Source organism: Balaenoptera ricei, chromosome X, assembly GCF_028023285.1.
Source record: "Balaenoptera ricei isolate mBalRic1 chromosome X, mBalRic1.hap2, whole genome shotgun sequence".
NCBI lineage: Eukaryota > Metazoa > Chordata > Mammalia > Artiodactyla > Balaenopteridae > Balaenoptera > Balaenoptera ricei.
The window spans coordinates 7,213,607-7,228,629 of NC_082660.1; the positions used below are offsets into that span (position 1 = coordinate 7,213,607).

The window sequence follows — 15,023 nt, forward strand, 5'->3', positions numbered from 1 at the left end:
GTGTGGAGAGAACAAAGATGCTGAGTAGTCTCCCCGGGAGGTTGGGAGAAGGGAAGAGGGCCGTCACCATCCCCGCAACCTCACAGAGGTCTTGGAGCCACTTGCCCCTGAGAAAGGCTCAGGAGCCAGAGGCAGTGTTCATCATAAGATCACTTGTGTCCCCTCAGGGGTTCTTGTCAACGGTAAGCATCCTCCAGTTGGTGGAATGCATTAATTGTGTGGTGGGGGACTTTTTTGGGCCGCGGCACGTGGCCTGTGGGATTTCAGTTCCCCGGCCAGGGATCGAACCTGGGCCCTCGGCAGTGAGAGCACAGAGTCCTAACCGCTGGACCACCGGGGAATTCCCTGTGGGAGATTTTCTCAGTGCGGATACCTTGAACAGAGGGTGTGAAATCTTTTTCCTCTCCTCTGTATCCAGTCAGCCCAGCACAGTGATATTCCTGGGAGCGGCTAGGTGCCGGAGTAGGCGGCGTGCTTCTCCCCTGCCCTGTCTCACCTGCGCCGGGGGAGTAGGCGGCGTGCTTCTCGCCTGCCCTGTCTCACCTGCGCCGGGGGAGCAGGCGGCTGTGTGCTTCTGGCACCTGCGGCGTCGCGGGGTCTCTCTCTGCAGGCCTCTGGTCATCCCTGCAGATGTGAAGGACAGACTTCACGGTCTGCGAGGGACGGAGGCTGAGTTCACACTGGGGGTGCGGCTTTACCTTGTCCTTAGGCCTCGTGGCTGTGCTGTTACTTCTGCCAAGCCTCCTGAGCTGTGTGCACAGCTGCTGATTGCGCGTGTCCCCCCCTGACCATGTGCTGCTCCACAGCCCCTGCCCTCGACGTGGATTGGCAGAACAACACTGCCTTCGCCTCCTGTAGCACAGACATGTGCATCCACGTCTGCAGACTCGGCTCTGACCGCCCGGTCAAGACGTTCCAGGGGCACACGGTGAGTGCGACTTCCGACTGCGGGCTGAGGTTCACGCACAGGCACCGGGAGGCGGGAGCGGCTGCTCTGTGCCGGGGGTTAAAGGGCACCGTGACTGCAGACCGGTTCTCTGCAGCCCATTGCTCCTGGGGCTGTTGTAGCCATCTCAGGTGATGGGCTAACCCAGGTATCCATCTGGGGCCCATTGCTCCTGGGGCTGTTGTAGCCGTCTCAGGTGATCGGCTAACCCAGGTATCCAGCTGGGGCCCATTGCTCCTGGGGCTGTTGTAGCCATCTCAGGTGATCGGCTAACCCAGGTATCCAGCTGGGGCCCATTGCTCCTGGGGCTGTTGTAGCCATCTCAGGTGATCGGCTAACCCAGGTATCCAGCTGGGGCCCATTGCTCCTGGGGCTGTTGTAGCCATCTCAGGTGATCGGCTAACCCAGGTATCCCATCTGGGCAGGCAGTGTAAAAAAAAAAGTGGCCTGAGATGAGCCAGATACTGGATTTTGCAGGAAAGACTTTAAAGTAGCTATTATTAGACTATATGAGGACATAAAGGAAAGGCTGTTTGTAATGAGTGAACAGATGGGGAAGGGCAGCAGAGGAAGGAAAACTGTTCTTAAAACAGTCAAGTGGAAATCTCAGAATTGAGAGGTAGAGTGTCTGAAGTGAAAATGTTAATGGATGGTGGAGAGATTGCAGAAATAAGGTTAGTAAACCTGAAGAGAGATCATAGAAACTAGCCAATTGGAAGAATTGGTAAACGATTGAACAAATGAATAGAGGCTTAGTGACCTACGAGACAGTATGAAGCACTCTAGCATATATGTGTAATGGAGAGAGAAGAAAAGAGAATGGAACAGAAAAATTATTTGAAACAATGATTTTGCCAAATTTTCCTAAATTTGGTGGAAAACATCAACATTCAATCCAAGAAACTCAGACACCACCTGACTTCTCACTGAATTCCTTTTTTTAATTAATTAATTTTTTTATCGAGGTATAGTTGATTTACAATATTATGTAAGTTTCAGGTGTACAACATAGCAATTCAAATTTTTAAAGATTATAATCTATTTATAGTTATTATAAAATATTGGGTATATTCCCTGTACTGTACAATATATCCTTGTAGCTTATTTATTTTATACATAATAGTCTGTACCTCTTAATCCCCTACCCCTGTCTTGTCCCGCTCCCCCTTCCCTCTCCCCAGCAACAACCGTTACCTTGTTCTCTGTATCTGTGAGTCTGCTTCTTTTTTCTTATATTCACTAGTTTGTTGTATTTTTTTAGATTCCACATATAAGTGATAGTATACGATATTTGTCTGACTTAGTTTACTAAGCATAATACCCTCCAAGTTCATGTTGTTGCCAGTGGCAGAATTTCATTCTTTTCTTGTCCGAGTAGTATTGTGTGTGTGTGTGTGTGTGTGTGTGTGTGTGTGTGCCACATCTTCTTTATCCATTCATCTATTGATGATTGATGGACACTTAGGTTGCTTCCATGTCTTGGCTATTGTAAGTAACGCTGCTGTGAACATTGGGGTGCGTGTGTCTTTTCAAATTAGCATTTTTGTCCTCTTTGGATGTATCATCAGATTCCCCAGCATAGCCCATGAGGCTCTTCACAGCCTTCCCCTGGCAGGTCCCTCTCGTGTGCAACGCCCCCGCCTCTACCCTGGTCCTCCTGGAGGACCTGTTGGCTTTGAGCACCTCACACCTGCACTGCTCCCCACCTTTGACTCACAGCATCCCTTGCCACTAACTTACCTGACATAAACTGCATTGTCCTTGGCACTTGCCCATTTGCTTAGTACCCACTTTTTCCAGCTTCTGTCCCTACAGGTCCCTGCTTCCAAAAGAAGGTTCTTTCAGAGCCCAGGGAGCAATTGTCCTGTTAACATCTTGTCGTGGCTATAAACAGACCCTTCTTTTTTAATTTTTCTGACCTAAACTTATTTCTCCTCTACTCCTAGACTGTCCCCGAGCTTTTACTAGGAAATCTTTGTGACTTTCCAGCTGCCCCGTTTGGGACTTTCGTGCCGTCGCACCACCTGGCTCTTTAAACGGGTCTCATTGCAACCCATCATTGCACACAAGCTATGAGCTAAATGTAGTCGAGCTGATTTCTTCCCGAGACCCTGTGAACCGTTCCTGGATGCTTTCTGGGAATTGTGACTTGGGCTGCAGAGGGAGGGAGAGGAAAGTCCACTTTCACCCTGGAAGGTGGGAGGGGGTTTGACTGGGGACAGTCAGTGGGCACCAGCTCCCTCTTGCAGGCAGGCCCTTGGAGATGCACCCTCGGGTTCTGTTCTCAGCAGTTACACTCAGAGCCACCCACGCTGCCCTTGTCCCTGCTCCGCACCTCTCACCAGGCACTGCTTCTCTTGGTGTCCTCCTGGGTCCGCTTGCCTGTGCACACACACTCAGTCCGACCTTCTCGACCTCCCTGGCTCACCCACAGGCCTGCTCCTTGTACTGCAGGCTCCAATGCCTCCCTTTTTTCTGGGCCTTCCACCACGGGTACCACATGGAACACAGACGCACTTATCCCTCCCTGTCTCGCACCGTTCAACACTCAGTGCCCTTAGCAAGTAGCGTGACCATTACAATTTATCATCCAAACCAGAGCACTTAGCAGCGTGGGATTAATTGGGAAGTTAATTATGAGTGTGAAATGAGTTAATTGTTAGGCTGGAGCAACAGGCATGAGAGAACGGGACGGGGCGCCACGGTCCCCCTACTAGAAACGGGAGGCCCGAGACCCGCGGCTGGCTCCCGCCATCTCTCCCCGGCCCACCCCGCCGGGCACATCATTCCCCGCCTCCACTCAGCTTCAGGCGGCTCCCTGGCCCACGGGAGCATTTGCCTTCGTCCTCCAGGATTTAGCCTCGAGGTCCCCTGGCCCCCAGAACCGGAAGGCTGCCTGCAGCCTTGTTCCTTTCTGCGCCTGCCCCCGGTCCACATCGCACACTGGCCTGCCTGCCAGAGCTTTCCATATGTGCCGAGTTACAGCATTCTGTTTACTTGGCTGTTTGCTCTGGAAATAGCCAAGTAACCTGTGCTCGTCTGCGTGTGTGTGTTCAGGTCACATCGTCTTGGGCCTGGGTTACCCCTCTGGTGACCTTGCTTCTTTACGTTTCCTCCCCCTCCACTCAGCACCGAAAGAGAGATGTCCTGACAGATTTAGACAGAGCGGGTAGCTGCTGTATTAAGAGTGAGCAGGAAAATGACTTATCCAATCAGCTTTAAAATAACTTACTGGTCTTCCTGGTTTTATGTGCTGCCCTTACTCTGTGTAAATTCATTTGGCTTCCTTCCTACTTGTGATTTTTTTTTTTTTTCCCCTTAGAGAAATAAGATGAGGGTGACTGGTTATGTGTGGCATACGGCCGTGCGTTTTGTATAAATGAGCAAGGCCGGCGGGGTGAGGCAAAGGGGAATATGCACGCGCTCTGGGGCGTGTTCTTTTCTATCCAGGGGGGATGCAGGTAGGCTTTCTGCAGAGGACAGCGCGCTCCTTCCCCCTGCTGGAAGGCTATGTTACTACTCCCAGGCCTGCCCTTCTTTTTGAAACCCTTTGCTCTCTTTCAGAATGAGGTCAATGCCATCAAATGGGATCCTTCTGGGATGTTGCTAGCATCCTGCTCTGATGACATGACGTTAAAGGTAAAGCATTCTAAAAGGCCGGGCCGTTTGACCCCAGACGACCCCCTGTACTCAATGCTGGTCTTAGCATTCACTGCTCCTCCAGCTGGCTGTTCTGTTGCGAGCACTGTTCCCACCTCTGTCACCTTCCCTCTTTGCAGATGACAGGCCACTGTCCTGCAGTGACCTCCTGCTTATCAGTCAAGGGTCCTGCCGAGCGAGCAGCCTTCCCTTCCCGCGGCCTTTCTCATGGGCGCCCCCTGGTGTTCGGCCGGCCCCTCTGCTGGCCAGTTTGCCGGCTGCCCACCGCACTGGGCGTGAGCTTCCCAAAGGCAGGAACCTAAGGAACGCTCCCAGCAGGGATGGATGGTGGTGAACCTCCCCCGGTGGGAGAAGCAGCCGTTGCTCACCTTGTTCCCAACGTGTTCTCTAGATCTGGAGTATGAAGCAGGATACGTGTGTCCATGACCTTCAAGCTCACAGCAAAGAGATATATACCATAAAGTGGAGTCCCACCGGGCCAGCCACCAGCAACCCAAACTCCAACATCATGCTAGCAAGGTAAAGGGAAGACAGCCCTCAGCCCGGTCTCGGTTCCTGAAAGCAACCTTGCTCACTGCGGCTGAGCCAGCAACGTGGCCGGTAAAAGTTACTCATATCCAGGGAGCCCAGAAAATATTGCCAAGTTGTCTTCCAAATGTGTTTACGCCCTTCCAAAGTAAATGGAGAGGCGGCTGATTTTGAAAGGGCCCCAAGATACAAATTATCACGTGACGGCTAACTTGAGGTAAGGACGGTCTTAACCATGAGGCTGGTGGGAGGAATCAGTATATGTCCAGGCTCCCGGCACTTTGCTTTCCTGATGGAGAAAGGAAACAATTCAGCTTGGACCTTGGGCTTGGTGTGCTTGGTTCAACTTGGAGCTGCAGGTGGTGAGAATGCTGAATGGTGATAACGTCTCCCCAGCCGCAGCCAGATCTGACCTAAGTGAACCCCCTAAGACACCAGCATTGGCGGCAGAGGAGCGGCTAGTCAGTCAGATGCCGGAATTGAGAAGAGTGGTTATACGTCACCACAGTGGCCTCCGCAGAACTACATCAGCTAGGCTGTGGTCAGCAGACTTGTCATCGGACCCCATGCAGGATATAACGTTCCAATCCCAGTGTGATATTCTAACACGAACCTTTAGAAGAACGAACTAAAGAGATCCTGAGGCTGAATTTCCGGATTACTTAGGGGTCCGGAGACCATGAGCCAACAAAGCGTGGGTGTTTGTTTAGCCTGGGAAAGACCAGGCTTGGAAGGAATGTTTCCCTGCCAGGAAGCAGCAGTGGGTTTGTTCTGTATAGCTGCCGAGAGCAGGGTTGTGGGGGGAAGTGGCAGGTGGCACGGCCCTCCTATAAATGAGGGAGAGCCCTCCGTCTTTGCTGTGTAGCCGTGGGGCGGGCGGCCTCGCCAGGCAGCAAGGACTCTTGTTACTTAAAGGACCGACCCCAGGCCATCTCTTAGAAAACACTGGACTGAAGTCCCACATCAGCTGAAAGGCCGATCCAGAAAAACACCAAGGCCATTACTCTCTTATTTCAAGTAATTGTCCTGAAATCCACTTAAATGTCTAGGATACAGAACGCTATCTTTTCTCCTTTTTTTTATAACTTGGAAGGTGCTTTGTATCGCGTGGTTCCCATTAACGAGCGTAAGCGGTCCTTGTAGTTCACAAGCGTACAGGGACACGCTGCTGCCTGTGAGTCCCTGCAGAGAGAAGGAATGCCGGCTAAAGCATCTTTGTGCTGTGTACTCTTCTTTCAAATTTGGAAATTACTAAAATTTGCAGCTCCCAGCAGTGCGATTGCGTATTTGGATGCGATTATATTTTATTTTAATTCTGTATTCGCTCAGTTTGCTATTTCCCCAAATACGGCTCTCAGCATTATTTTAGTTGGCAACGATAGATGTTGTGTTGTAAGTTGTGGGAGCACTTTAGAAAATGTAGTGAATACAAAAGTACATATCATTCATATCTTAGAAAAACGCACAGACAAATGAGTGTGGATGTCAATTTGTTTCCCTCATAACAGCACCCAAAAAAAGAAGGAGAAGATCTGTTTTACGACCGTGGCTTTGTTTTCAGTATATCTGGTTCACGTTTTAGAAGAGGAAGAGTGTACCCGCTTGTTGTCTCTCGAAACGTAAGAGCCAGGAAAGGAAAGCAGCGCCCGCTGTCCGTGCCGCGTCTTAGGGAAGCAGTCGGGAAGCCGCGTGTGCTGTGGTGACGTTTTCTCTCCCGTCTCTGCAGTGCTTCGTTCGATTCTACAGTTCGACTGTGGGACGTGGAGCGGGGCGTTTGCATCCACACACTCACCAAACACCAGGAGCCGGTCTACAGTGTAGCCTTCAGCCCCGACGGGAAGCACTTGGCCAGCGGCTCCTTTGACAAGTGTGTGCACATCTGGAACACGCAGGTAACCCCCGATTCCCACCGCCCAGTCCTCTCCAGAGGGAGCGCCCCCGTAGTCATGTTTTCGGTGGTCCACGCCCGGAACGGCAATCAGGGAATGGATGCGTGCTCAGGAATGCCTGACCTCGGACGCGGAGCCTTGACACAAACCCCAGGTCCCTGCGTGGAGCCCAGACCCAGTGCCCTCTGCCCTGTGCTCCGTGTGGGCGGGCGGTCTTCCCCGCCAGGGACGCCCATCGACTCGTTACTTTTTCTGAGTCCTTGGCAGGTACGCCTTCCACCTGCCACTTCCTTCTCTTGGGCACGAGGAGTCACCCTGGAAAATCATAAGCCAGTCATCTTCCCACCTGAGACGCTGCCCTGTGGGTACTAAGGTCTAGGTCGGAAGTGTCCTTCCATCCGAGCTTTCCAGGGGGAACGGCCGTCCGGGATGAGGCCAGCCCCGACCGCCTCTGCTCCACACCAGCTCCTGTAGCTTCTTCAGGGAACAGATCAAGGGCCATGAGGACTATTCGTTGGCTGTTGTCATGGCATTTTGATTTTTTGAAGGGAAGTGTTTTATGTTTGGGTAGCAGCGGGAATGTCACTGTTGGTTACGCTGTCACAGAAGTAAAAGGAGATGGTATTTGAGTATACTGGGCTCTTGGGTCTCCTGCTAGTGGAAGAGAGAAATGTGCTATGGGAGGAATCAGTGCAGACAGCCAGCGATCCATTCTGTGTGGCCTCAGGATGGATGAAGTGGCCTCTCCTCTCCTGGTTTTTTGGGGGGGTTTTTTTTGTTTCGTTTTGTCTTTTGTTTTTGTATTTTTTGGCCGCCCCGTGCAGCACACGGGATCTTAGTTCCCCGACCAGGGATTGAACTCGTGCCCCCTGCAGTGGAAGCGCAGAGTCCTAACCACTGGACCACCAGGGAAGGCCCTCCCCTCCTGCTTGATTCCCACCCACGCTCCTTGGTGATTCCTTTAGGCCTGGGTGGCGTTCAGATGAATGCACTTTCTCAAGCGCACGCCCCCTTGTGGTTGGTGCAGGGAGGTGGTACGGGAGCCATGTTAAGTGGCGTGGGCCCGCGGGTGGTCCACTGAGACCTCAGGCTTCCCAGGGGCCGCCTCATGTGGTCATGTCTTCCCGGTGAGCAAGAGGTGATGGCGGCCCTTATGTGAAACCAGCCTGGTGCTGAGCCCAGCCTCACAGCCCCAGATAGGCCACCCGGAAAGCAGACATCAACGTGTAGCAGTCTATTCATGGAACTCTCACGGGAAATAGTGATGGATGGATTTCTAAAATGACATCATCAGTTACATAACTCCTGCTGTCAGCAAGTCATCAAATCATTTTACCCCTTTATTTATTTTTTTTATAAATCACAGAACTCTTTGAGACACGTTGAGGGTCTCTTTAATCATCAGTGAGATGGACGCCTTCTCTAAATATAAAAACACGTATGATCTTGTTGACTTGCTCCTTCCCTGGCTGCCTCAGTCCCCCTGCCGCCCTCAGTCGTTGGCCCCTGGGAATGACCCCTGGGAGGCGTGACCTCGGCTGAAACACGTTTAGGCCGACTCCGCGGGCTGCCGTAGGTCAGCTATGCCCCCCGTGGCAGCAGGTCTGAGAGGCGCGTTACGGCCACTGAAAATTCCGTTAGCTTCTATGTTTGAAAGTTTCTGTGCTGACACCCTGGGGGTCCACGTCGGCGCTCTGCATCGCGAGTGATGGCGGCTTTGCTTTGCAGAGCGGAAGTCTCGTCCACAGCTACCGAGGCACCGGCGGCATCTTCGAGGTGTGCTGGAACGCCCGAGGGGACAAAGTGGGCGCCAGCGCATCGGACGGCTCCGTAAGCAGCACCCGTAGTTTCCTGGGGGGCGGAGGGCGCGGCGGTGGAGACACGAGAAGTCAGACCCCTGATATCCGCGGGGGCTTCCAGCGCTGTGGTGGGCCTCCGAGGGCCGCAGCCAGTGTGTGTGGGTGAAGGAAACTTATGGGCTGGCACCGCCTCTGGGAGCAGCCGTCTCTCTTGCTTCCTGAATGACGTTTTCTCGGTGAAATTGGTGGTCCTCAACCGGGGTGATCCTGCCCCTGGAGGGCATCTGCAATGTCTGGAGGCATTTTGGTTGCCGCCGCTTTGGTCGGGGGGCTACTGGCATCTGGTGAGTGGAGGCCAGGGCTGCTGCTGAACCTCCTGCAGTGGACGGGATGCCCACAGGAGAGAAGTGACTGGCCCCAAGTATCGCAGGTGCCGAGGCTGAGAAACCTGGTCCTGTCTTGGCTCCAAGCCTGCTGGGCCCTCTGGTGATAAAGGCCCGACTTTGCATTCCACGGGTCTCCGGGGTCCCAGTGGCCCTATGTTGATCGCCTAAGATGTCTAGCTTTTGGATTCATGCCTGCACTTGGAATTGCCATGAGCTGTAGGGCAGGTGGCAGTGGGCTGGCTGGCATGTCAGCCCGGCCCCCAAATGTGTGCTCAGGCGTGACTTGCCCTCTGCCCCGCCATGTCGGGGTCTGGTCCGTGACACCCGCCGATGGCTGTGGCCACCCCATTAGTTCCTAGCATAGCCCTTGACCTGGCTCTTGCCCTCTGTCCTGTTTGCCTGGGGTTGGTTGGTCAGGTGCTCAGACGTCAGCCTGTCGTTAGAGATGCTCTGAACCCTCTCTACTGTGTACCAATAAAACTTTGTAAAAAGTGGGTGGCAGGCTGGATTTGGTCCATGGGCCGTTTGCCAGCCTCTGCTCTAAAGGCATCTTGTGTCGTGTCTCAAGATAACAGGCGCTTTCTCTTTCCTTCCAGGTGTGTGTCTTAGATCTGCGAAAGTAAACATGAAATATTTTAGAAACAAGAAGAGAATTCTAACGGACCAGCAGTGAATGTGTGGGGTTGTAGCACTATTCAAACACAATTCTGTCAGCTCCAAAACTGTACGAACTTGACCTTAGAGTGTACTTTGAAATCAGCTCATCCCTGGCCACAGGAGTCTCTATTTTTTTGTAATCTTTATCAAGAAGTTTAAAACAAAAACATACACACAGTCATATCAAAGGGGGGAAAGAATGGTTTCCACCTGGAACATTCAGCCTGGGAAGCACGAAGCCACCAGCTAGACGGTGCATGGTTTGGTTTCCATCCAGAACAGGCTCTGATGGCTGAGAGGAAAAGAAAAAAAAAAAAAAAAAAAAACTGTGCCAAAAAGAAAAAAAAAATGCTGTGATAAACCAAAAGGGGGGTGGGGAACTCCTCACATGGTGGGTTTTTTTTTTTTTTCCTAAAAATTTGGACACTACAGTTACTCTCACAAGGATGTTCAAAGACCAGTTTGTACGGATGAAATGGGCAACTTTGTAATCCCAACACTTTCTATTTTCTAGACTCTTTGTCCCGTGGTTTTTCTATGGGCTGGAATCCTGTCGTCTGGGGGCCTCGGGTCTGAGGTTGGAAACTGTTTTGGGTGTGTTGCTTCTTTGCTGGTGTCGCCTGCCCCCTCCACCTCTCCTTCCTTCGTGGTCTTGGTTGGCATCACCCCCTCACAGAGTCTCTGACAGGCGGGGCTTTCACGCCCTGCCCTCCCTCCCCGCCTCCCCCTCTCCCCCTCGCGCACTCTCTCCGCCCCTTCCTCATAGTCGCTTCCCATCTTAGGTCTCAAGGGCACTTTTGGCGCATACTAAGTGCTTTATGTAAGAAGGCAGGGCAGGGGGACTTTTTACAGGAGAAAAAAAAAAAAGTGACTTAGAAAGAGCCCAGAGTATTTTTGGAGAAAAAAAAAATATTTTTATGTTAAAACAATTTTAAAATCCTAAAATGGCCATCAGACATAGAGAGCTTTGTGTGATTCATATTTTAAAAAGAATAAAGTTTAGGAAGACACAGGCAGGGTCTGAGGTAGCTTTTTCTCTTTCAGCTTCACGAGAGGCAGTGAGGACTCTGGGTGGGAAGGGGCCAGCCCTGGGGTCAGCGTTGGGACTGTTCTACGGCCAGAGAGGAAAATCTGGGCCCTTCCAGCTCGAAGACGACCTTGGCATTTTTCAGGGTGTGTTGACCGTGTATAGTAGCCAGCAGGAGAGACCTGGAGAATCGTGCCTTCGGACCCAAGAAGCGTTCCCAGGACCAGCGGCATTGAAGGGGCCGTCACAGCCGTCCACTCAGCAGGATGCCGCCTGGCATCATTCGGGCCGCGGGGCCACCTGTGGGCCCCCCACCAAGAGCACCTCGGCCGGTCCTTGCACAGCTGACGGGAGAGGCTCCAGGATCTCACTGGGTCTAATAACGACAAAAACGAACAGGGAGAGAGGTTTTCGGTCCTGAAGGTGAATTACGTAGGTAGACTGTCACTAATAATTTCTGTCCTCTTCATAGTTTCTTCCTCTTGCAACAGGAGGAGAAAGGTTTTCTTTTTGTAATAATGAATCTTTTTACTGTTTTTAAAAAATTAAACATGGCTTTGTGTTCCTAGAGGAGTTTCCTTTCATTGGATCAGGTGACCTTTGTACTTTTGTTGTCATAACCCGACGCTGACCCATCTTTTAAATTAGCAGCGGGGGAAGCAGCGGAAGACAGGGCCTCTGGGTTCATCCGTCTTCCTGCAGGCACAGGCCGGGATGGGGCAGGGGGCCGGGCCCCGGGGGGCTGGCGGCAGGCAGGGTACAGCCGTGTGTGTGTTCCAGCAACAAGGCCCGATGTTACTTAGAGGCTGGTGTCTGTCCGTGGAGCCAGAAGCTAACGGGCAGAGCAGACCAGGCCCTCCTGCAAAACTTGGATTGTCCCGAACCAGCCCCAAAAGCCAGAGTGCATTCATCTTTCTCGGATCATTAATGGGCCTCCATGGATCTGCGAGTCATTCAAGCCCCGTCTGTAGAAGACCAACAAGTGCTCTGTTTATGTCTGAGTGGAGCATTTTATTTGGGATCTGTTACCTAAACGCTTGGCCTTTAAGAAGATCAGAGTTCTCCGGAGTCTCCACTGCCATCTGTGAAGATGGCAGACATCCCCGGGTACACTGGTAATTCCCTGCCACCAAGAAGTTACTAGGTTTGAGGTGCAGTTTGGGGGGATCTAGACGAACACCATCTGGACCCCCTCACCCAATGAAAATGTGTCACATCTACAGACATCAGCTGTCCAGGGTCAGGACACAGTTTGTGTTTGACAAGCCAAAGCCTGCTGACGGGTGAAGACAGTCGGTTCACGCAACGATCCTCACCGGACAGTCAATACCCAGGGTCTCCAAGTGTTGACTTTAGCCTCTTGGTAAATCTGAACCAGTTGGGAGTTGCCGGGTTGGAGCCAAGGGCTGTGAGGCCACTGACACGGGGCCTTGATCCTGGGCCTGGCAGTGACCTGAGGCTGAGGAAGGCAGACTGTCCGCATTCCTGGCGTCCTCGGCCGGCCACTGGGAAGGAGCCTCCCAGGGGCCCCAGGGAGGCAAAACGAGGAGGCAGCCAGCGCCCCTGGAAACCCATCCCCGCTCTCAGCAGGACGGCAGCCGTCCCTGAGCCGTGGACGCTGCCCGCCAGCTGCACCCTGCCAGCCAGCGCTCAGCGGACGCACCCCTGTCGTCGGTGCCCCGTGGCTCGTGTTACCATTGGACGTCGTTGACAGCGTCTAACACTTGGAAGTAAATGCTTCAGTCTCGGTGACCAAATGGGACCTTGATTCTGAAAGCAGGAGTAACACAACGGTCCTCCCCGGAATTTTCCGTTGGGTTTGCAGTGACTGAGAACTCATTCTGCGCACACCTGGGAAAGGGATGCCGCCCCACGGGGCACATCTGACCCCGCATGACACCCAGAACGTGGCGTTCGTTTTGTCTTTCTAAAAATAGATCTTGGAGCCAAGTGAAGTGCACTTTGTCAAACATAAGGGTCTGCTTTTGTTCCTTGTTATTTTTCTCTTTTAACCTTTTGTTCCACCTTTTTTTTTTTTTTTTTTAATCGTGTTTCTTGTCAAGTGCAGAATCGTTCCTTCCGCCGCTCACTGAGGTTGTGAATTCTGGCTTCTGCGGTTTTTATTGTCTGTGTCAGACGTGCAGCCAGATGTGCTCCTGTCCGCGTTTTCCAGATTCTGTTCCATCCACACGGTCCCCGTTTCGTTCTCCCCCCGCCCCTCACCCTCACGCGCTCCCAGAAAGAGAATCACCTTGTGCGTCGTAGCTCATTTGTTTCAAGAGAGAATCAACAGATCATATTCAGTGTCTTGAATAAATTGCTCTATTTTGATAGAGAACTTGGTGGGTGTGCTTTCTTCGTCTTGGTCGGCACCTCTGGGGCCCACGCTGACACCCCTGAGTGTAGATGGAGCTCTGTGTTTTCTCCAGGAGAAAACAGCGGGAGGGCCGCTTTCGGGGTCGCCATGGCAGGAGGGTCAGCTGCCCCATTAGGATATAAAGGGAGCATGCTTTTTAGTACGTTTCCTTTGTGTTACTGTGTTTCAGGCTGGCTGTTTTAGAAAGTCAAAGCGGATCGATTTTCTCCTGTCAGTGGGGTTGGTTTGCTGGGAGTTTGAGTTCAAGGATGAGCTTTGAGTAGTTAGCAGAACCTAAGGTGGTAGGATACGGGTAAGCGGACACTGCACGATGCAGACAGACGTCTGGAAACGTTGACCGAAGTCTGCTCGGTGCCAGCCCCGGCCAGGTGTTTCCATTGATGCCACTTTCATCAGTGAACGGATGTGACATAATTGAATTGAACTGCTGTCCCCGTGGTAGGCAGACGCAGCGAGACAGGCTGCTCGCTGCGTTTGGCTGTACGCATGAGTCACAAAAGAAGGTCGTGGTGCCATTTCCTCTAATCCCAACTTGATCCTGGGCTGGAACAGAGCCAGGGGCTGGCCCATCCCTTCCTCCCTCTGCCCCAGTGTTGTCTGGGGTTCAGCCTTGCCTGGTTTTGTTTTTCTCTCTTTTAAGTCTTGCCAAGTTGACCAAGCGTGTTCCCACGTGGTGGATTTGGGGGGAAGCTCTGAGCACCCCAGGCCCTACTGCTAAAGCCACGGGAAGGCCCCGGGGAGACCTCTGTAGCAAACACGGCGGGCTGGCACAGCGCGGGGCAGAGCTTCCTGGGATAGACGCGTGTGGGACGCGGGCTTTGGTGGCTTCAGCAACGATGCTGGTAGCATATTCATAGCTTCGAAGGGGTTTCTTTGTGCTGTGAAGGAAACTGGGTTGAATCCAGATTGTCCAGCTCTCATTCCAGCCCAGTGCTGCAGTGATTCTAAAAATGTTTTGTCCGTTGAGGCTCCCACTTGATTTCGGGAATCCAAGTTTCCCCTCACTGCGCAGAGACCTTTTTTTTTTTTTTTTTCAGCTGCCCATATCTGGGTGCTGTTCCTAAAGGGTCTTTGAGATGTTCTTTATATTCACGGAAAGGTTTCTGTGCACCTGTGGATGCTGGTGGTGTTCACTGTTGGTGGAAGCCTGGAAATCACTTGGTGAGATGCATGAAAAGGGCTGGGAGGGGGTGGGAGGCAGATACGTACCCTTACAAAGACTCAGAATTGGGTGGAATGTTTTTTTTTTTTCCTTTCCAGTCTGGCTCCTTTTTCTCCCAAGTGTCTTCATCCATTTGCAAGGTAAGCAAAGCAAGACGCAGCTCCACGTGGAGGACCACGTGGGGAGTCGCGGGGAGGGGGACCCGTGATGGGGGAGGGCGTGGGGAGCCTCGGGGTTGGGGGAGGGCAGGGGGGACGCATGGTGGAAGGAAGCAGGGACTGTTACAGTATTACCTTCCCCTAAGACTTGAAGTTAATCCTCTGGGGGGTGGGGACTCCTATTACGAATATACTTACCCTTGAGCAAAGTTCTTGAGAGGAACGCCACCAGAAACACAACTGTAAATGAGGGTATCTTTGGAATAGGGGGAATAAGTAGACTCATTTAAACGTTTTTTAAGGTGTGATAAACTGGCCAATAAGTTGAAATCAAACAGAAGCCACCTGATAGGAGCAGGCTTATCTTTCCACCCAAGCTACACTCCCAGCTCCACCTGTCACGTCCAAACTCCTGGGTCTGGTTCCCAGTTGCC

The 15,023-nt window shown here is 52.3% G+C and overlaps 1 protein-coding gene and 1 non-coding gene across 4 annotated transcripts in view; one reads left to right on the top strand and one right to left on the bottom strand.

Moving 5' to 3' along the window:
• TBL1X (transducin beta like 1 X-linked) overlaps window positions 1-13,230 on the top strand; it is a 226,923-nt gene extending 213,693 nt beyond the window's left edge. For 2 of the 3 annotated variants that reach the window (XM_059911768.1, XM_059911772.1), the window contains 7 exons: window positions 807-928; window positions 4,511-4,585; window positions 4,998-5,125; window positions 6,643-6,753; window positions 6,861-7,026; window positions 8,752-8,853; window positions 9,805-13,230. In XM_059911768.1, the coding sequence (XP_059767751.1) occupies window positions 807-928; window positions 4,511-4,585; window positions 4,998-5,125; window positions 6,643-6,753; window positions 6,861-7,026; window positions 8,752-8,853; window positions 9,805-9,831 (731 nt within the window). In that variant the 3' untranslated portion in view covers window positions 9,832-13,230. The remainder of the gene's footprint in view (window positions 1-806; window positions 929-4,510; window positions 4,586-4,997; window positions 5,126-6,642; window positions 6,754-6,860; window positions 7,027-8,751; window positions 8,854-9,804) is intronic. The other variant, XM_059911769.1, reaches the window with a different exon arrangement.
• On the bottom strand, window positions 268-340 carry TRNAE-CUC (transfer RNA glutamic acid (anticodon CUC)). Its single transcript has one exon. It is a non-coding gene; the product is annotated as a tRNA-Glu (tRNA).
• Window positions 13,231-15,023: the final 1,793 nt, after the last annotated feature.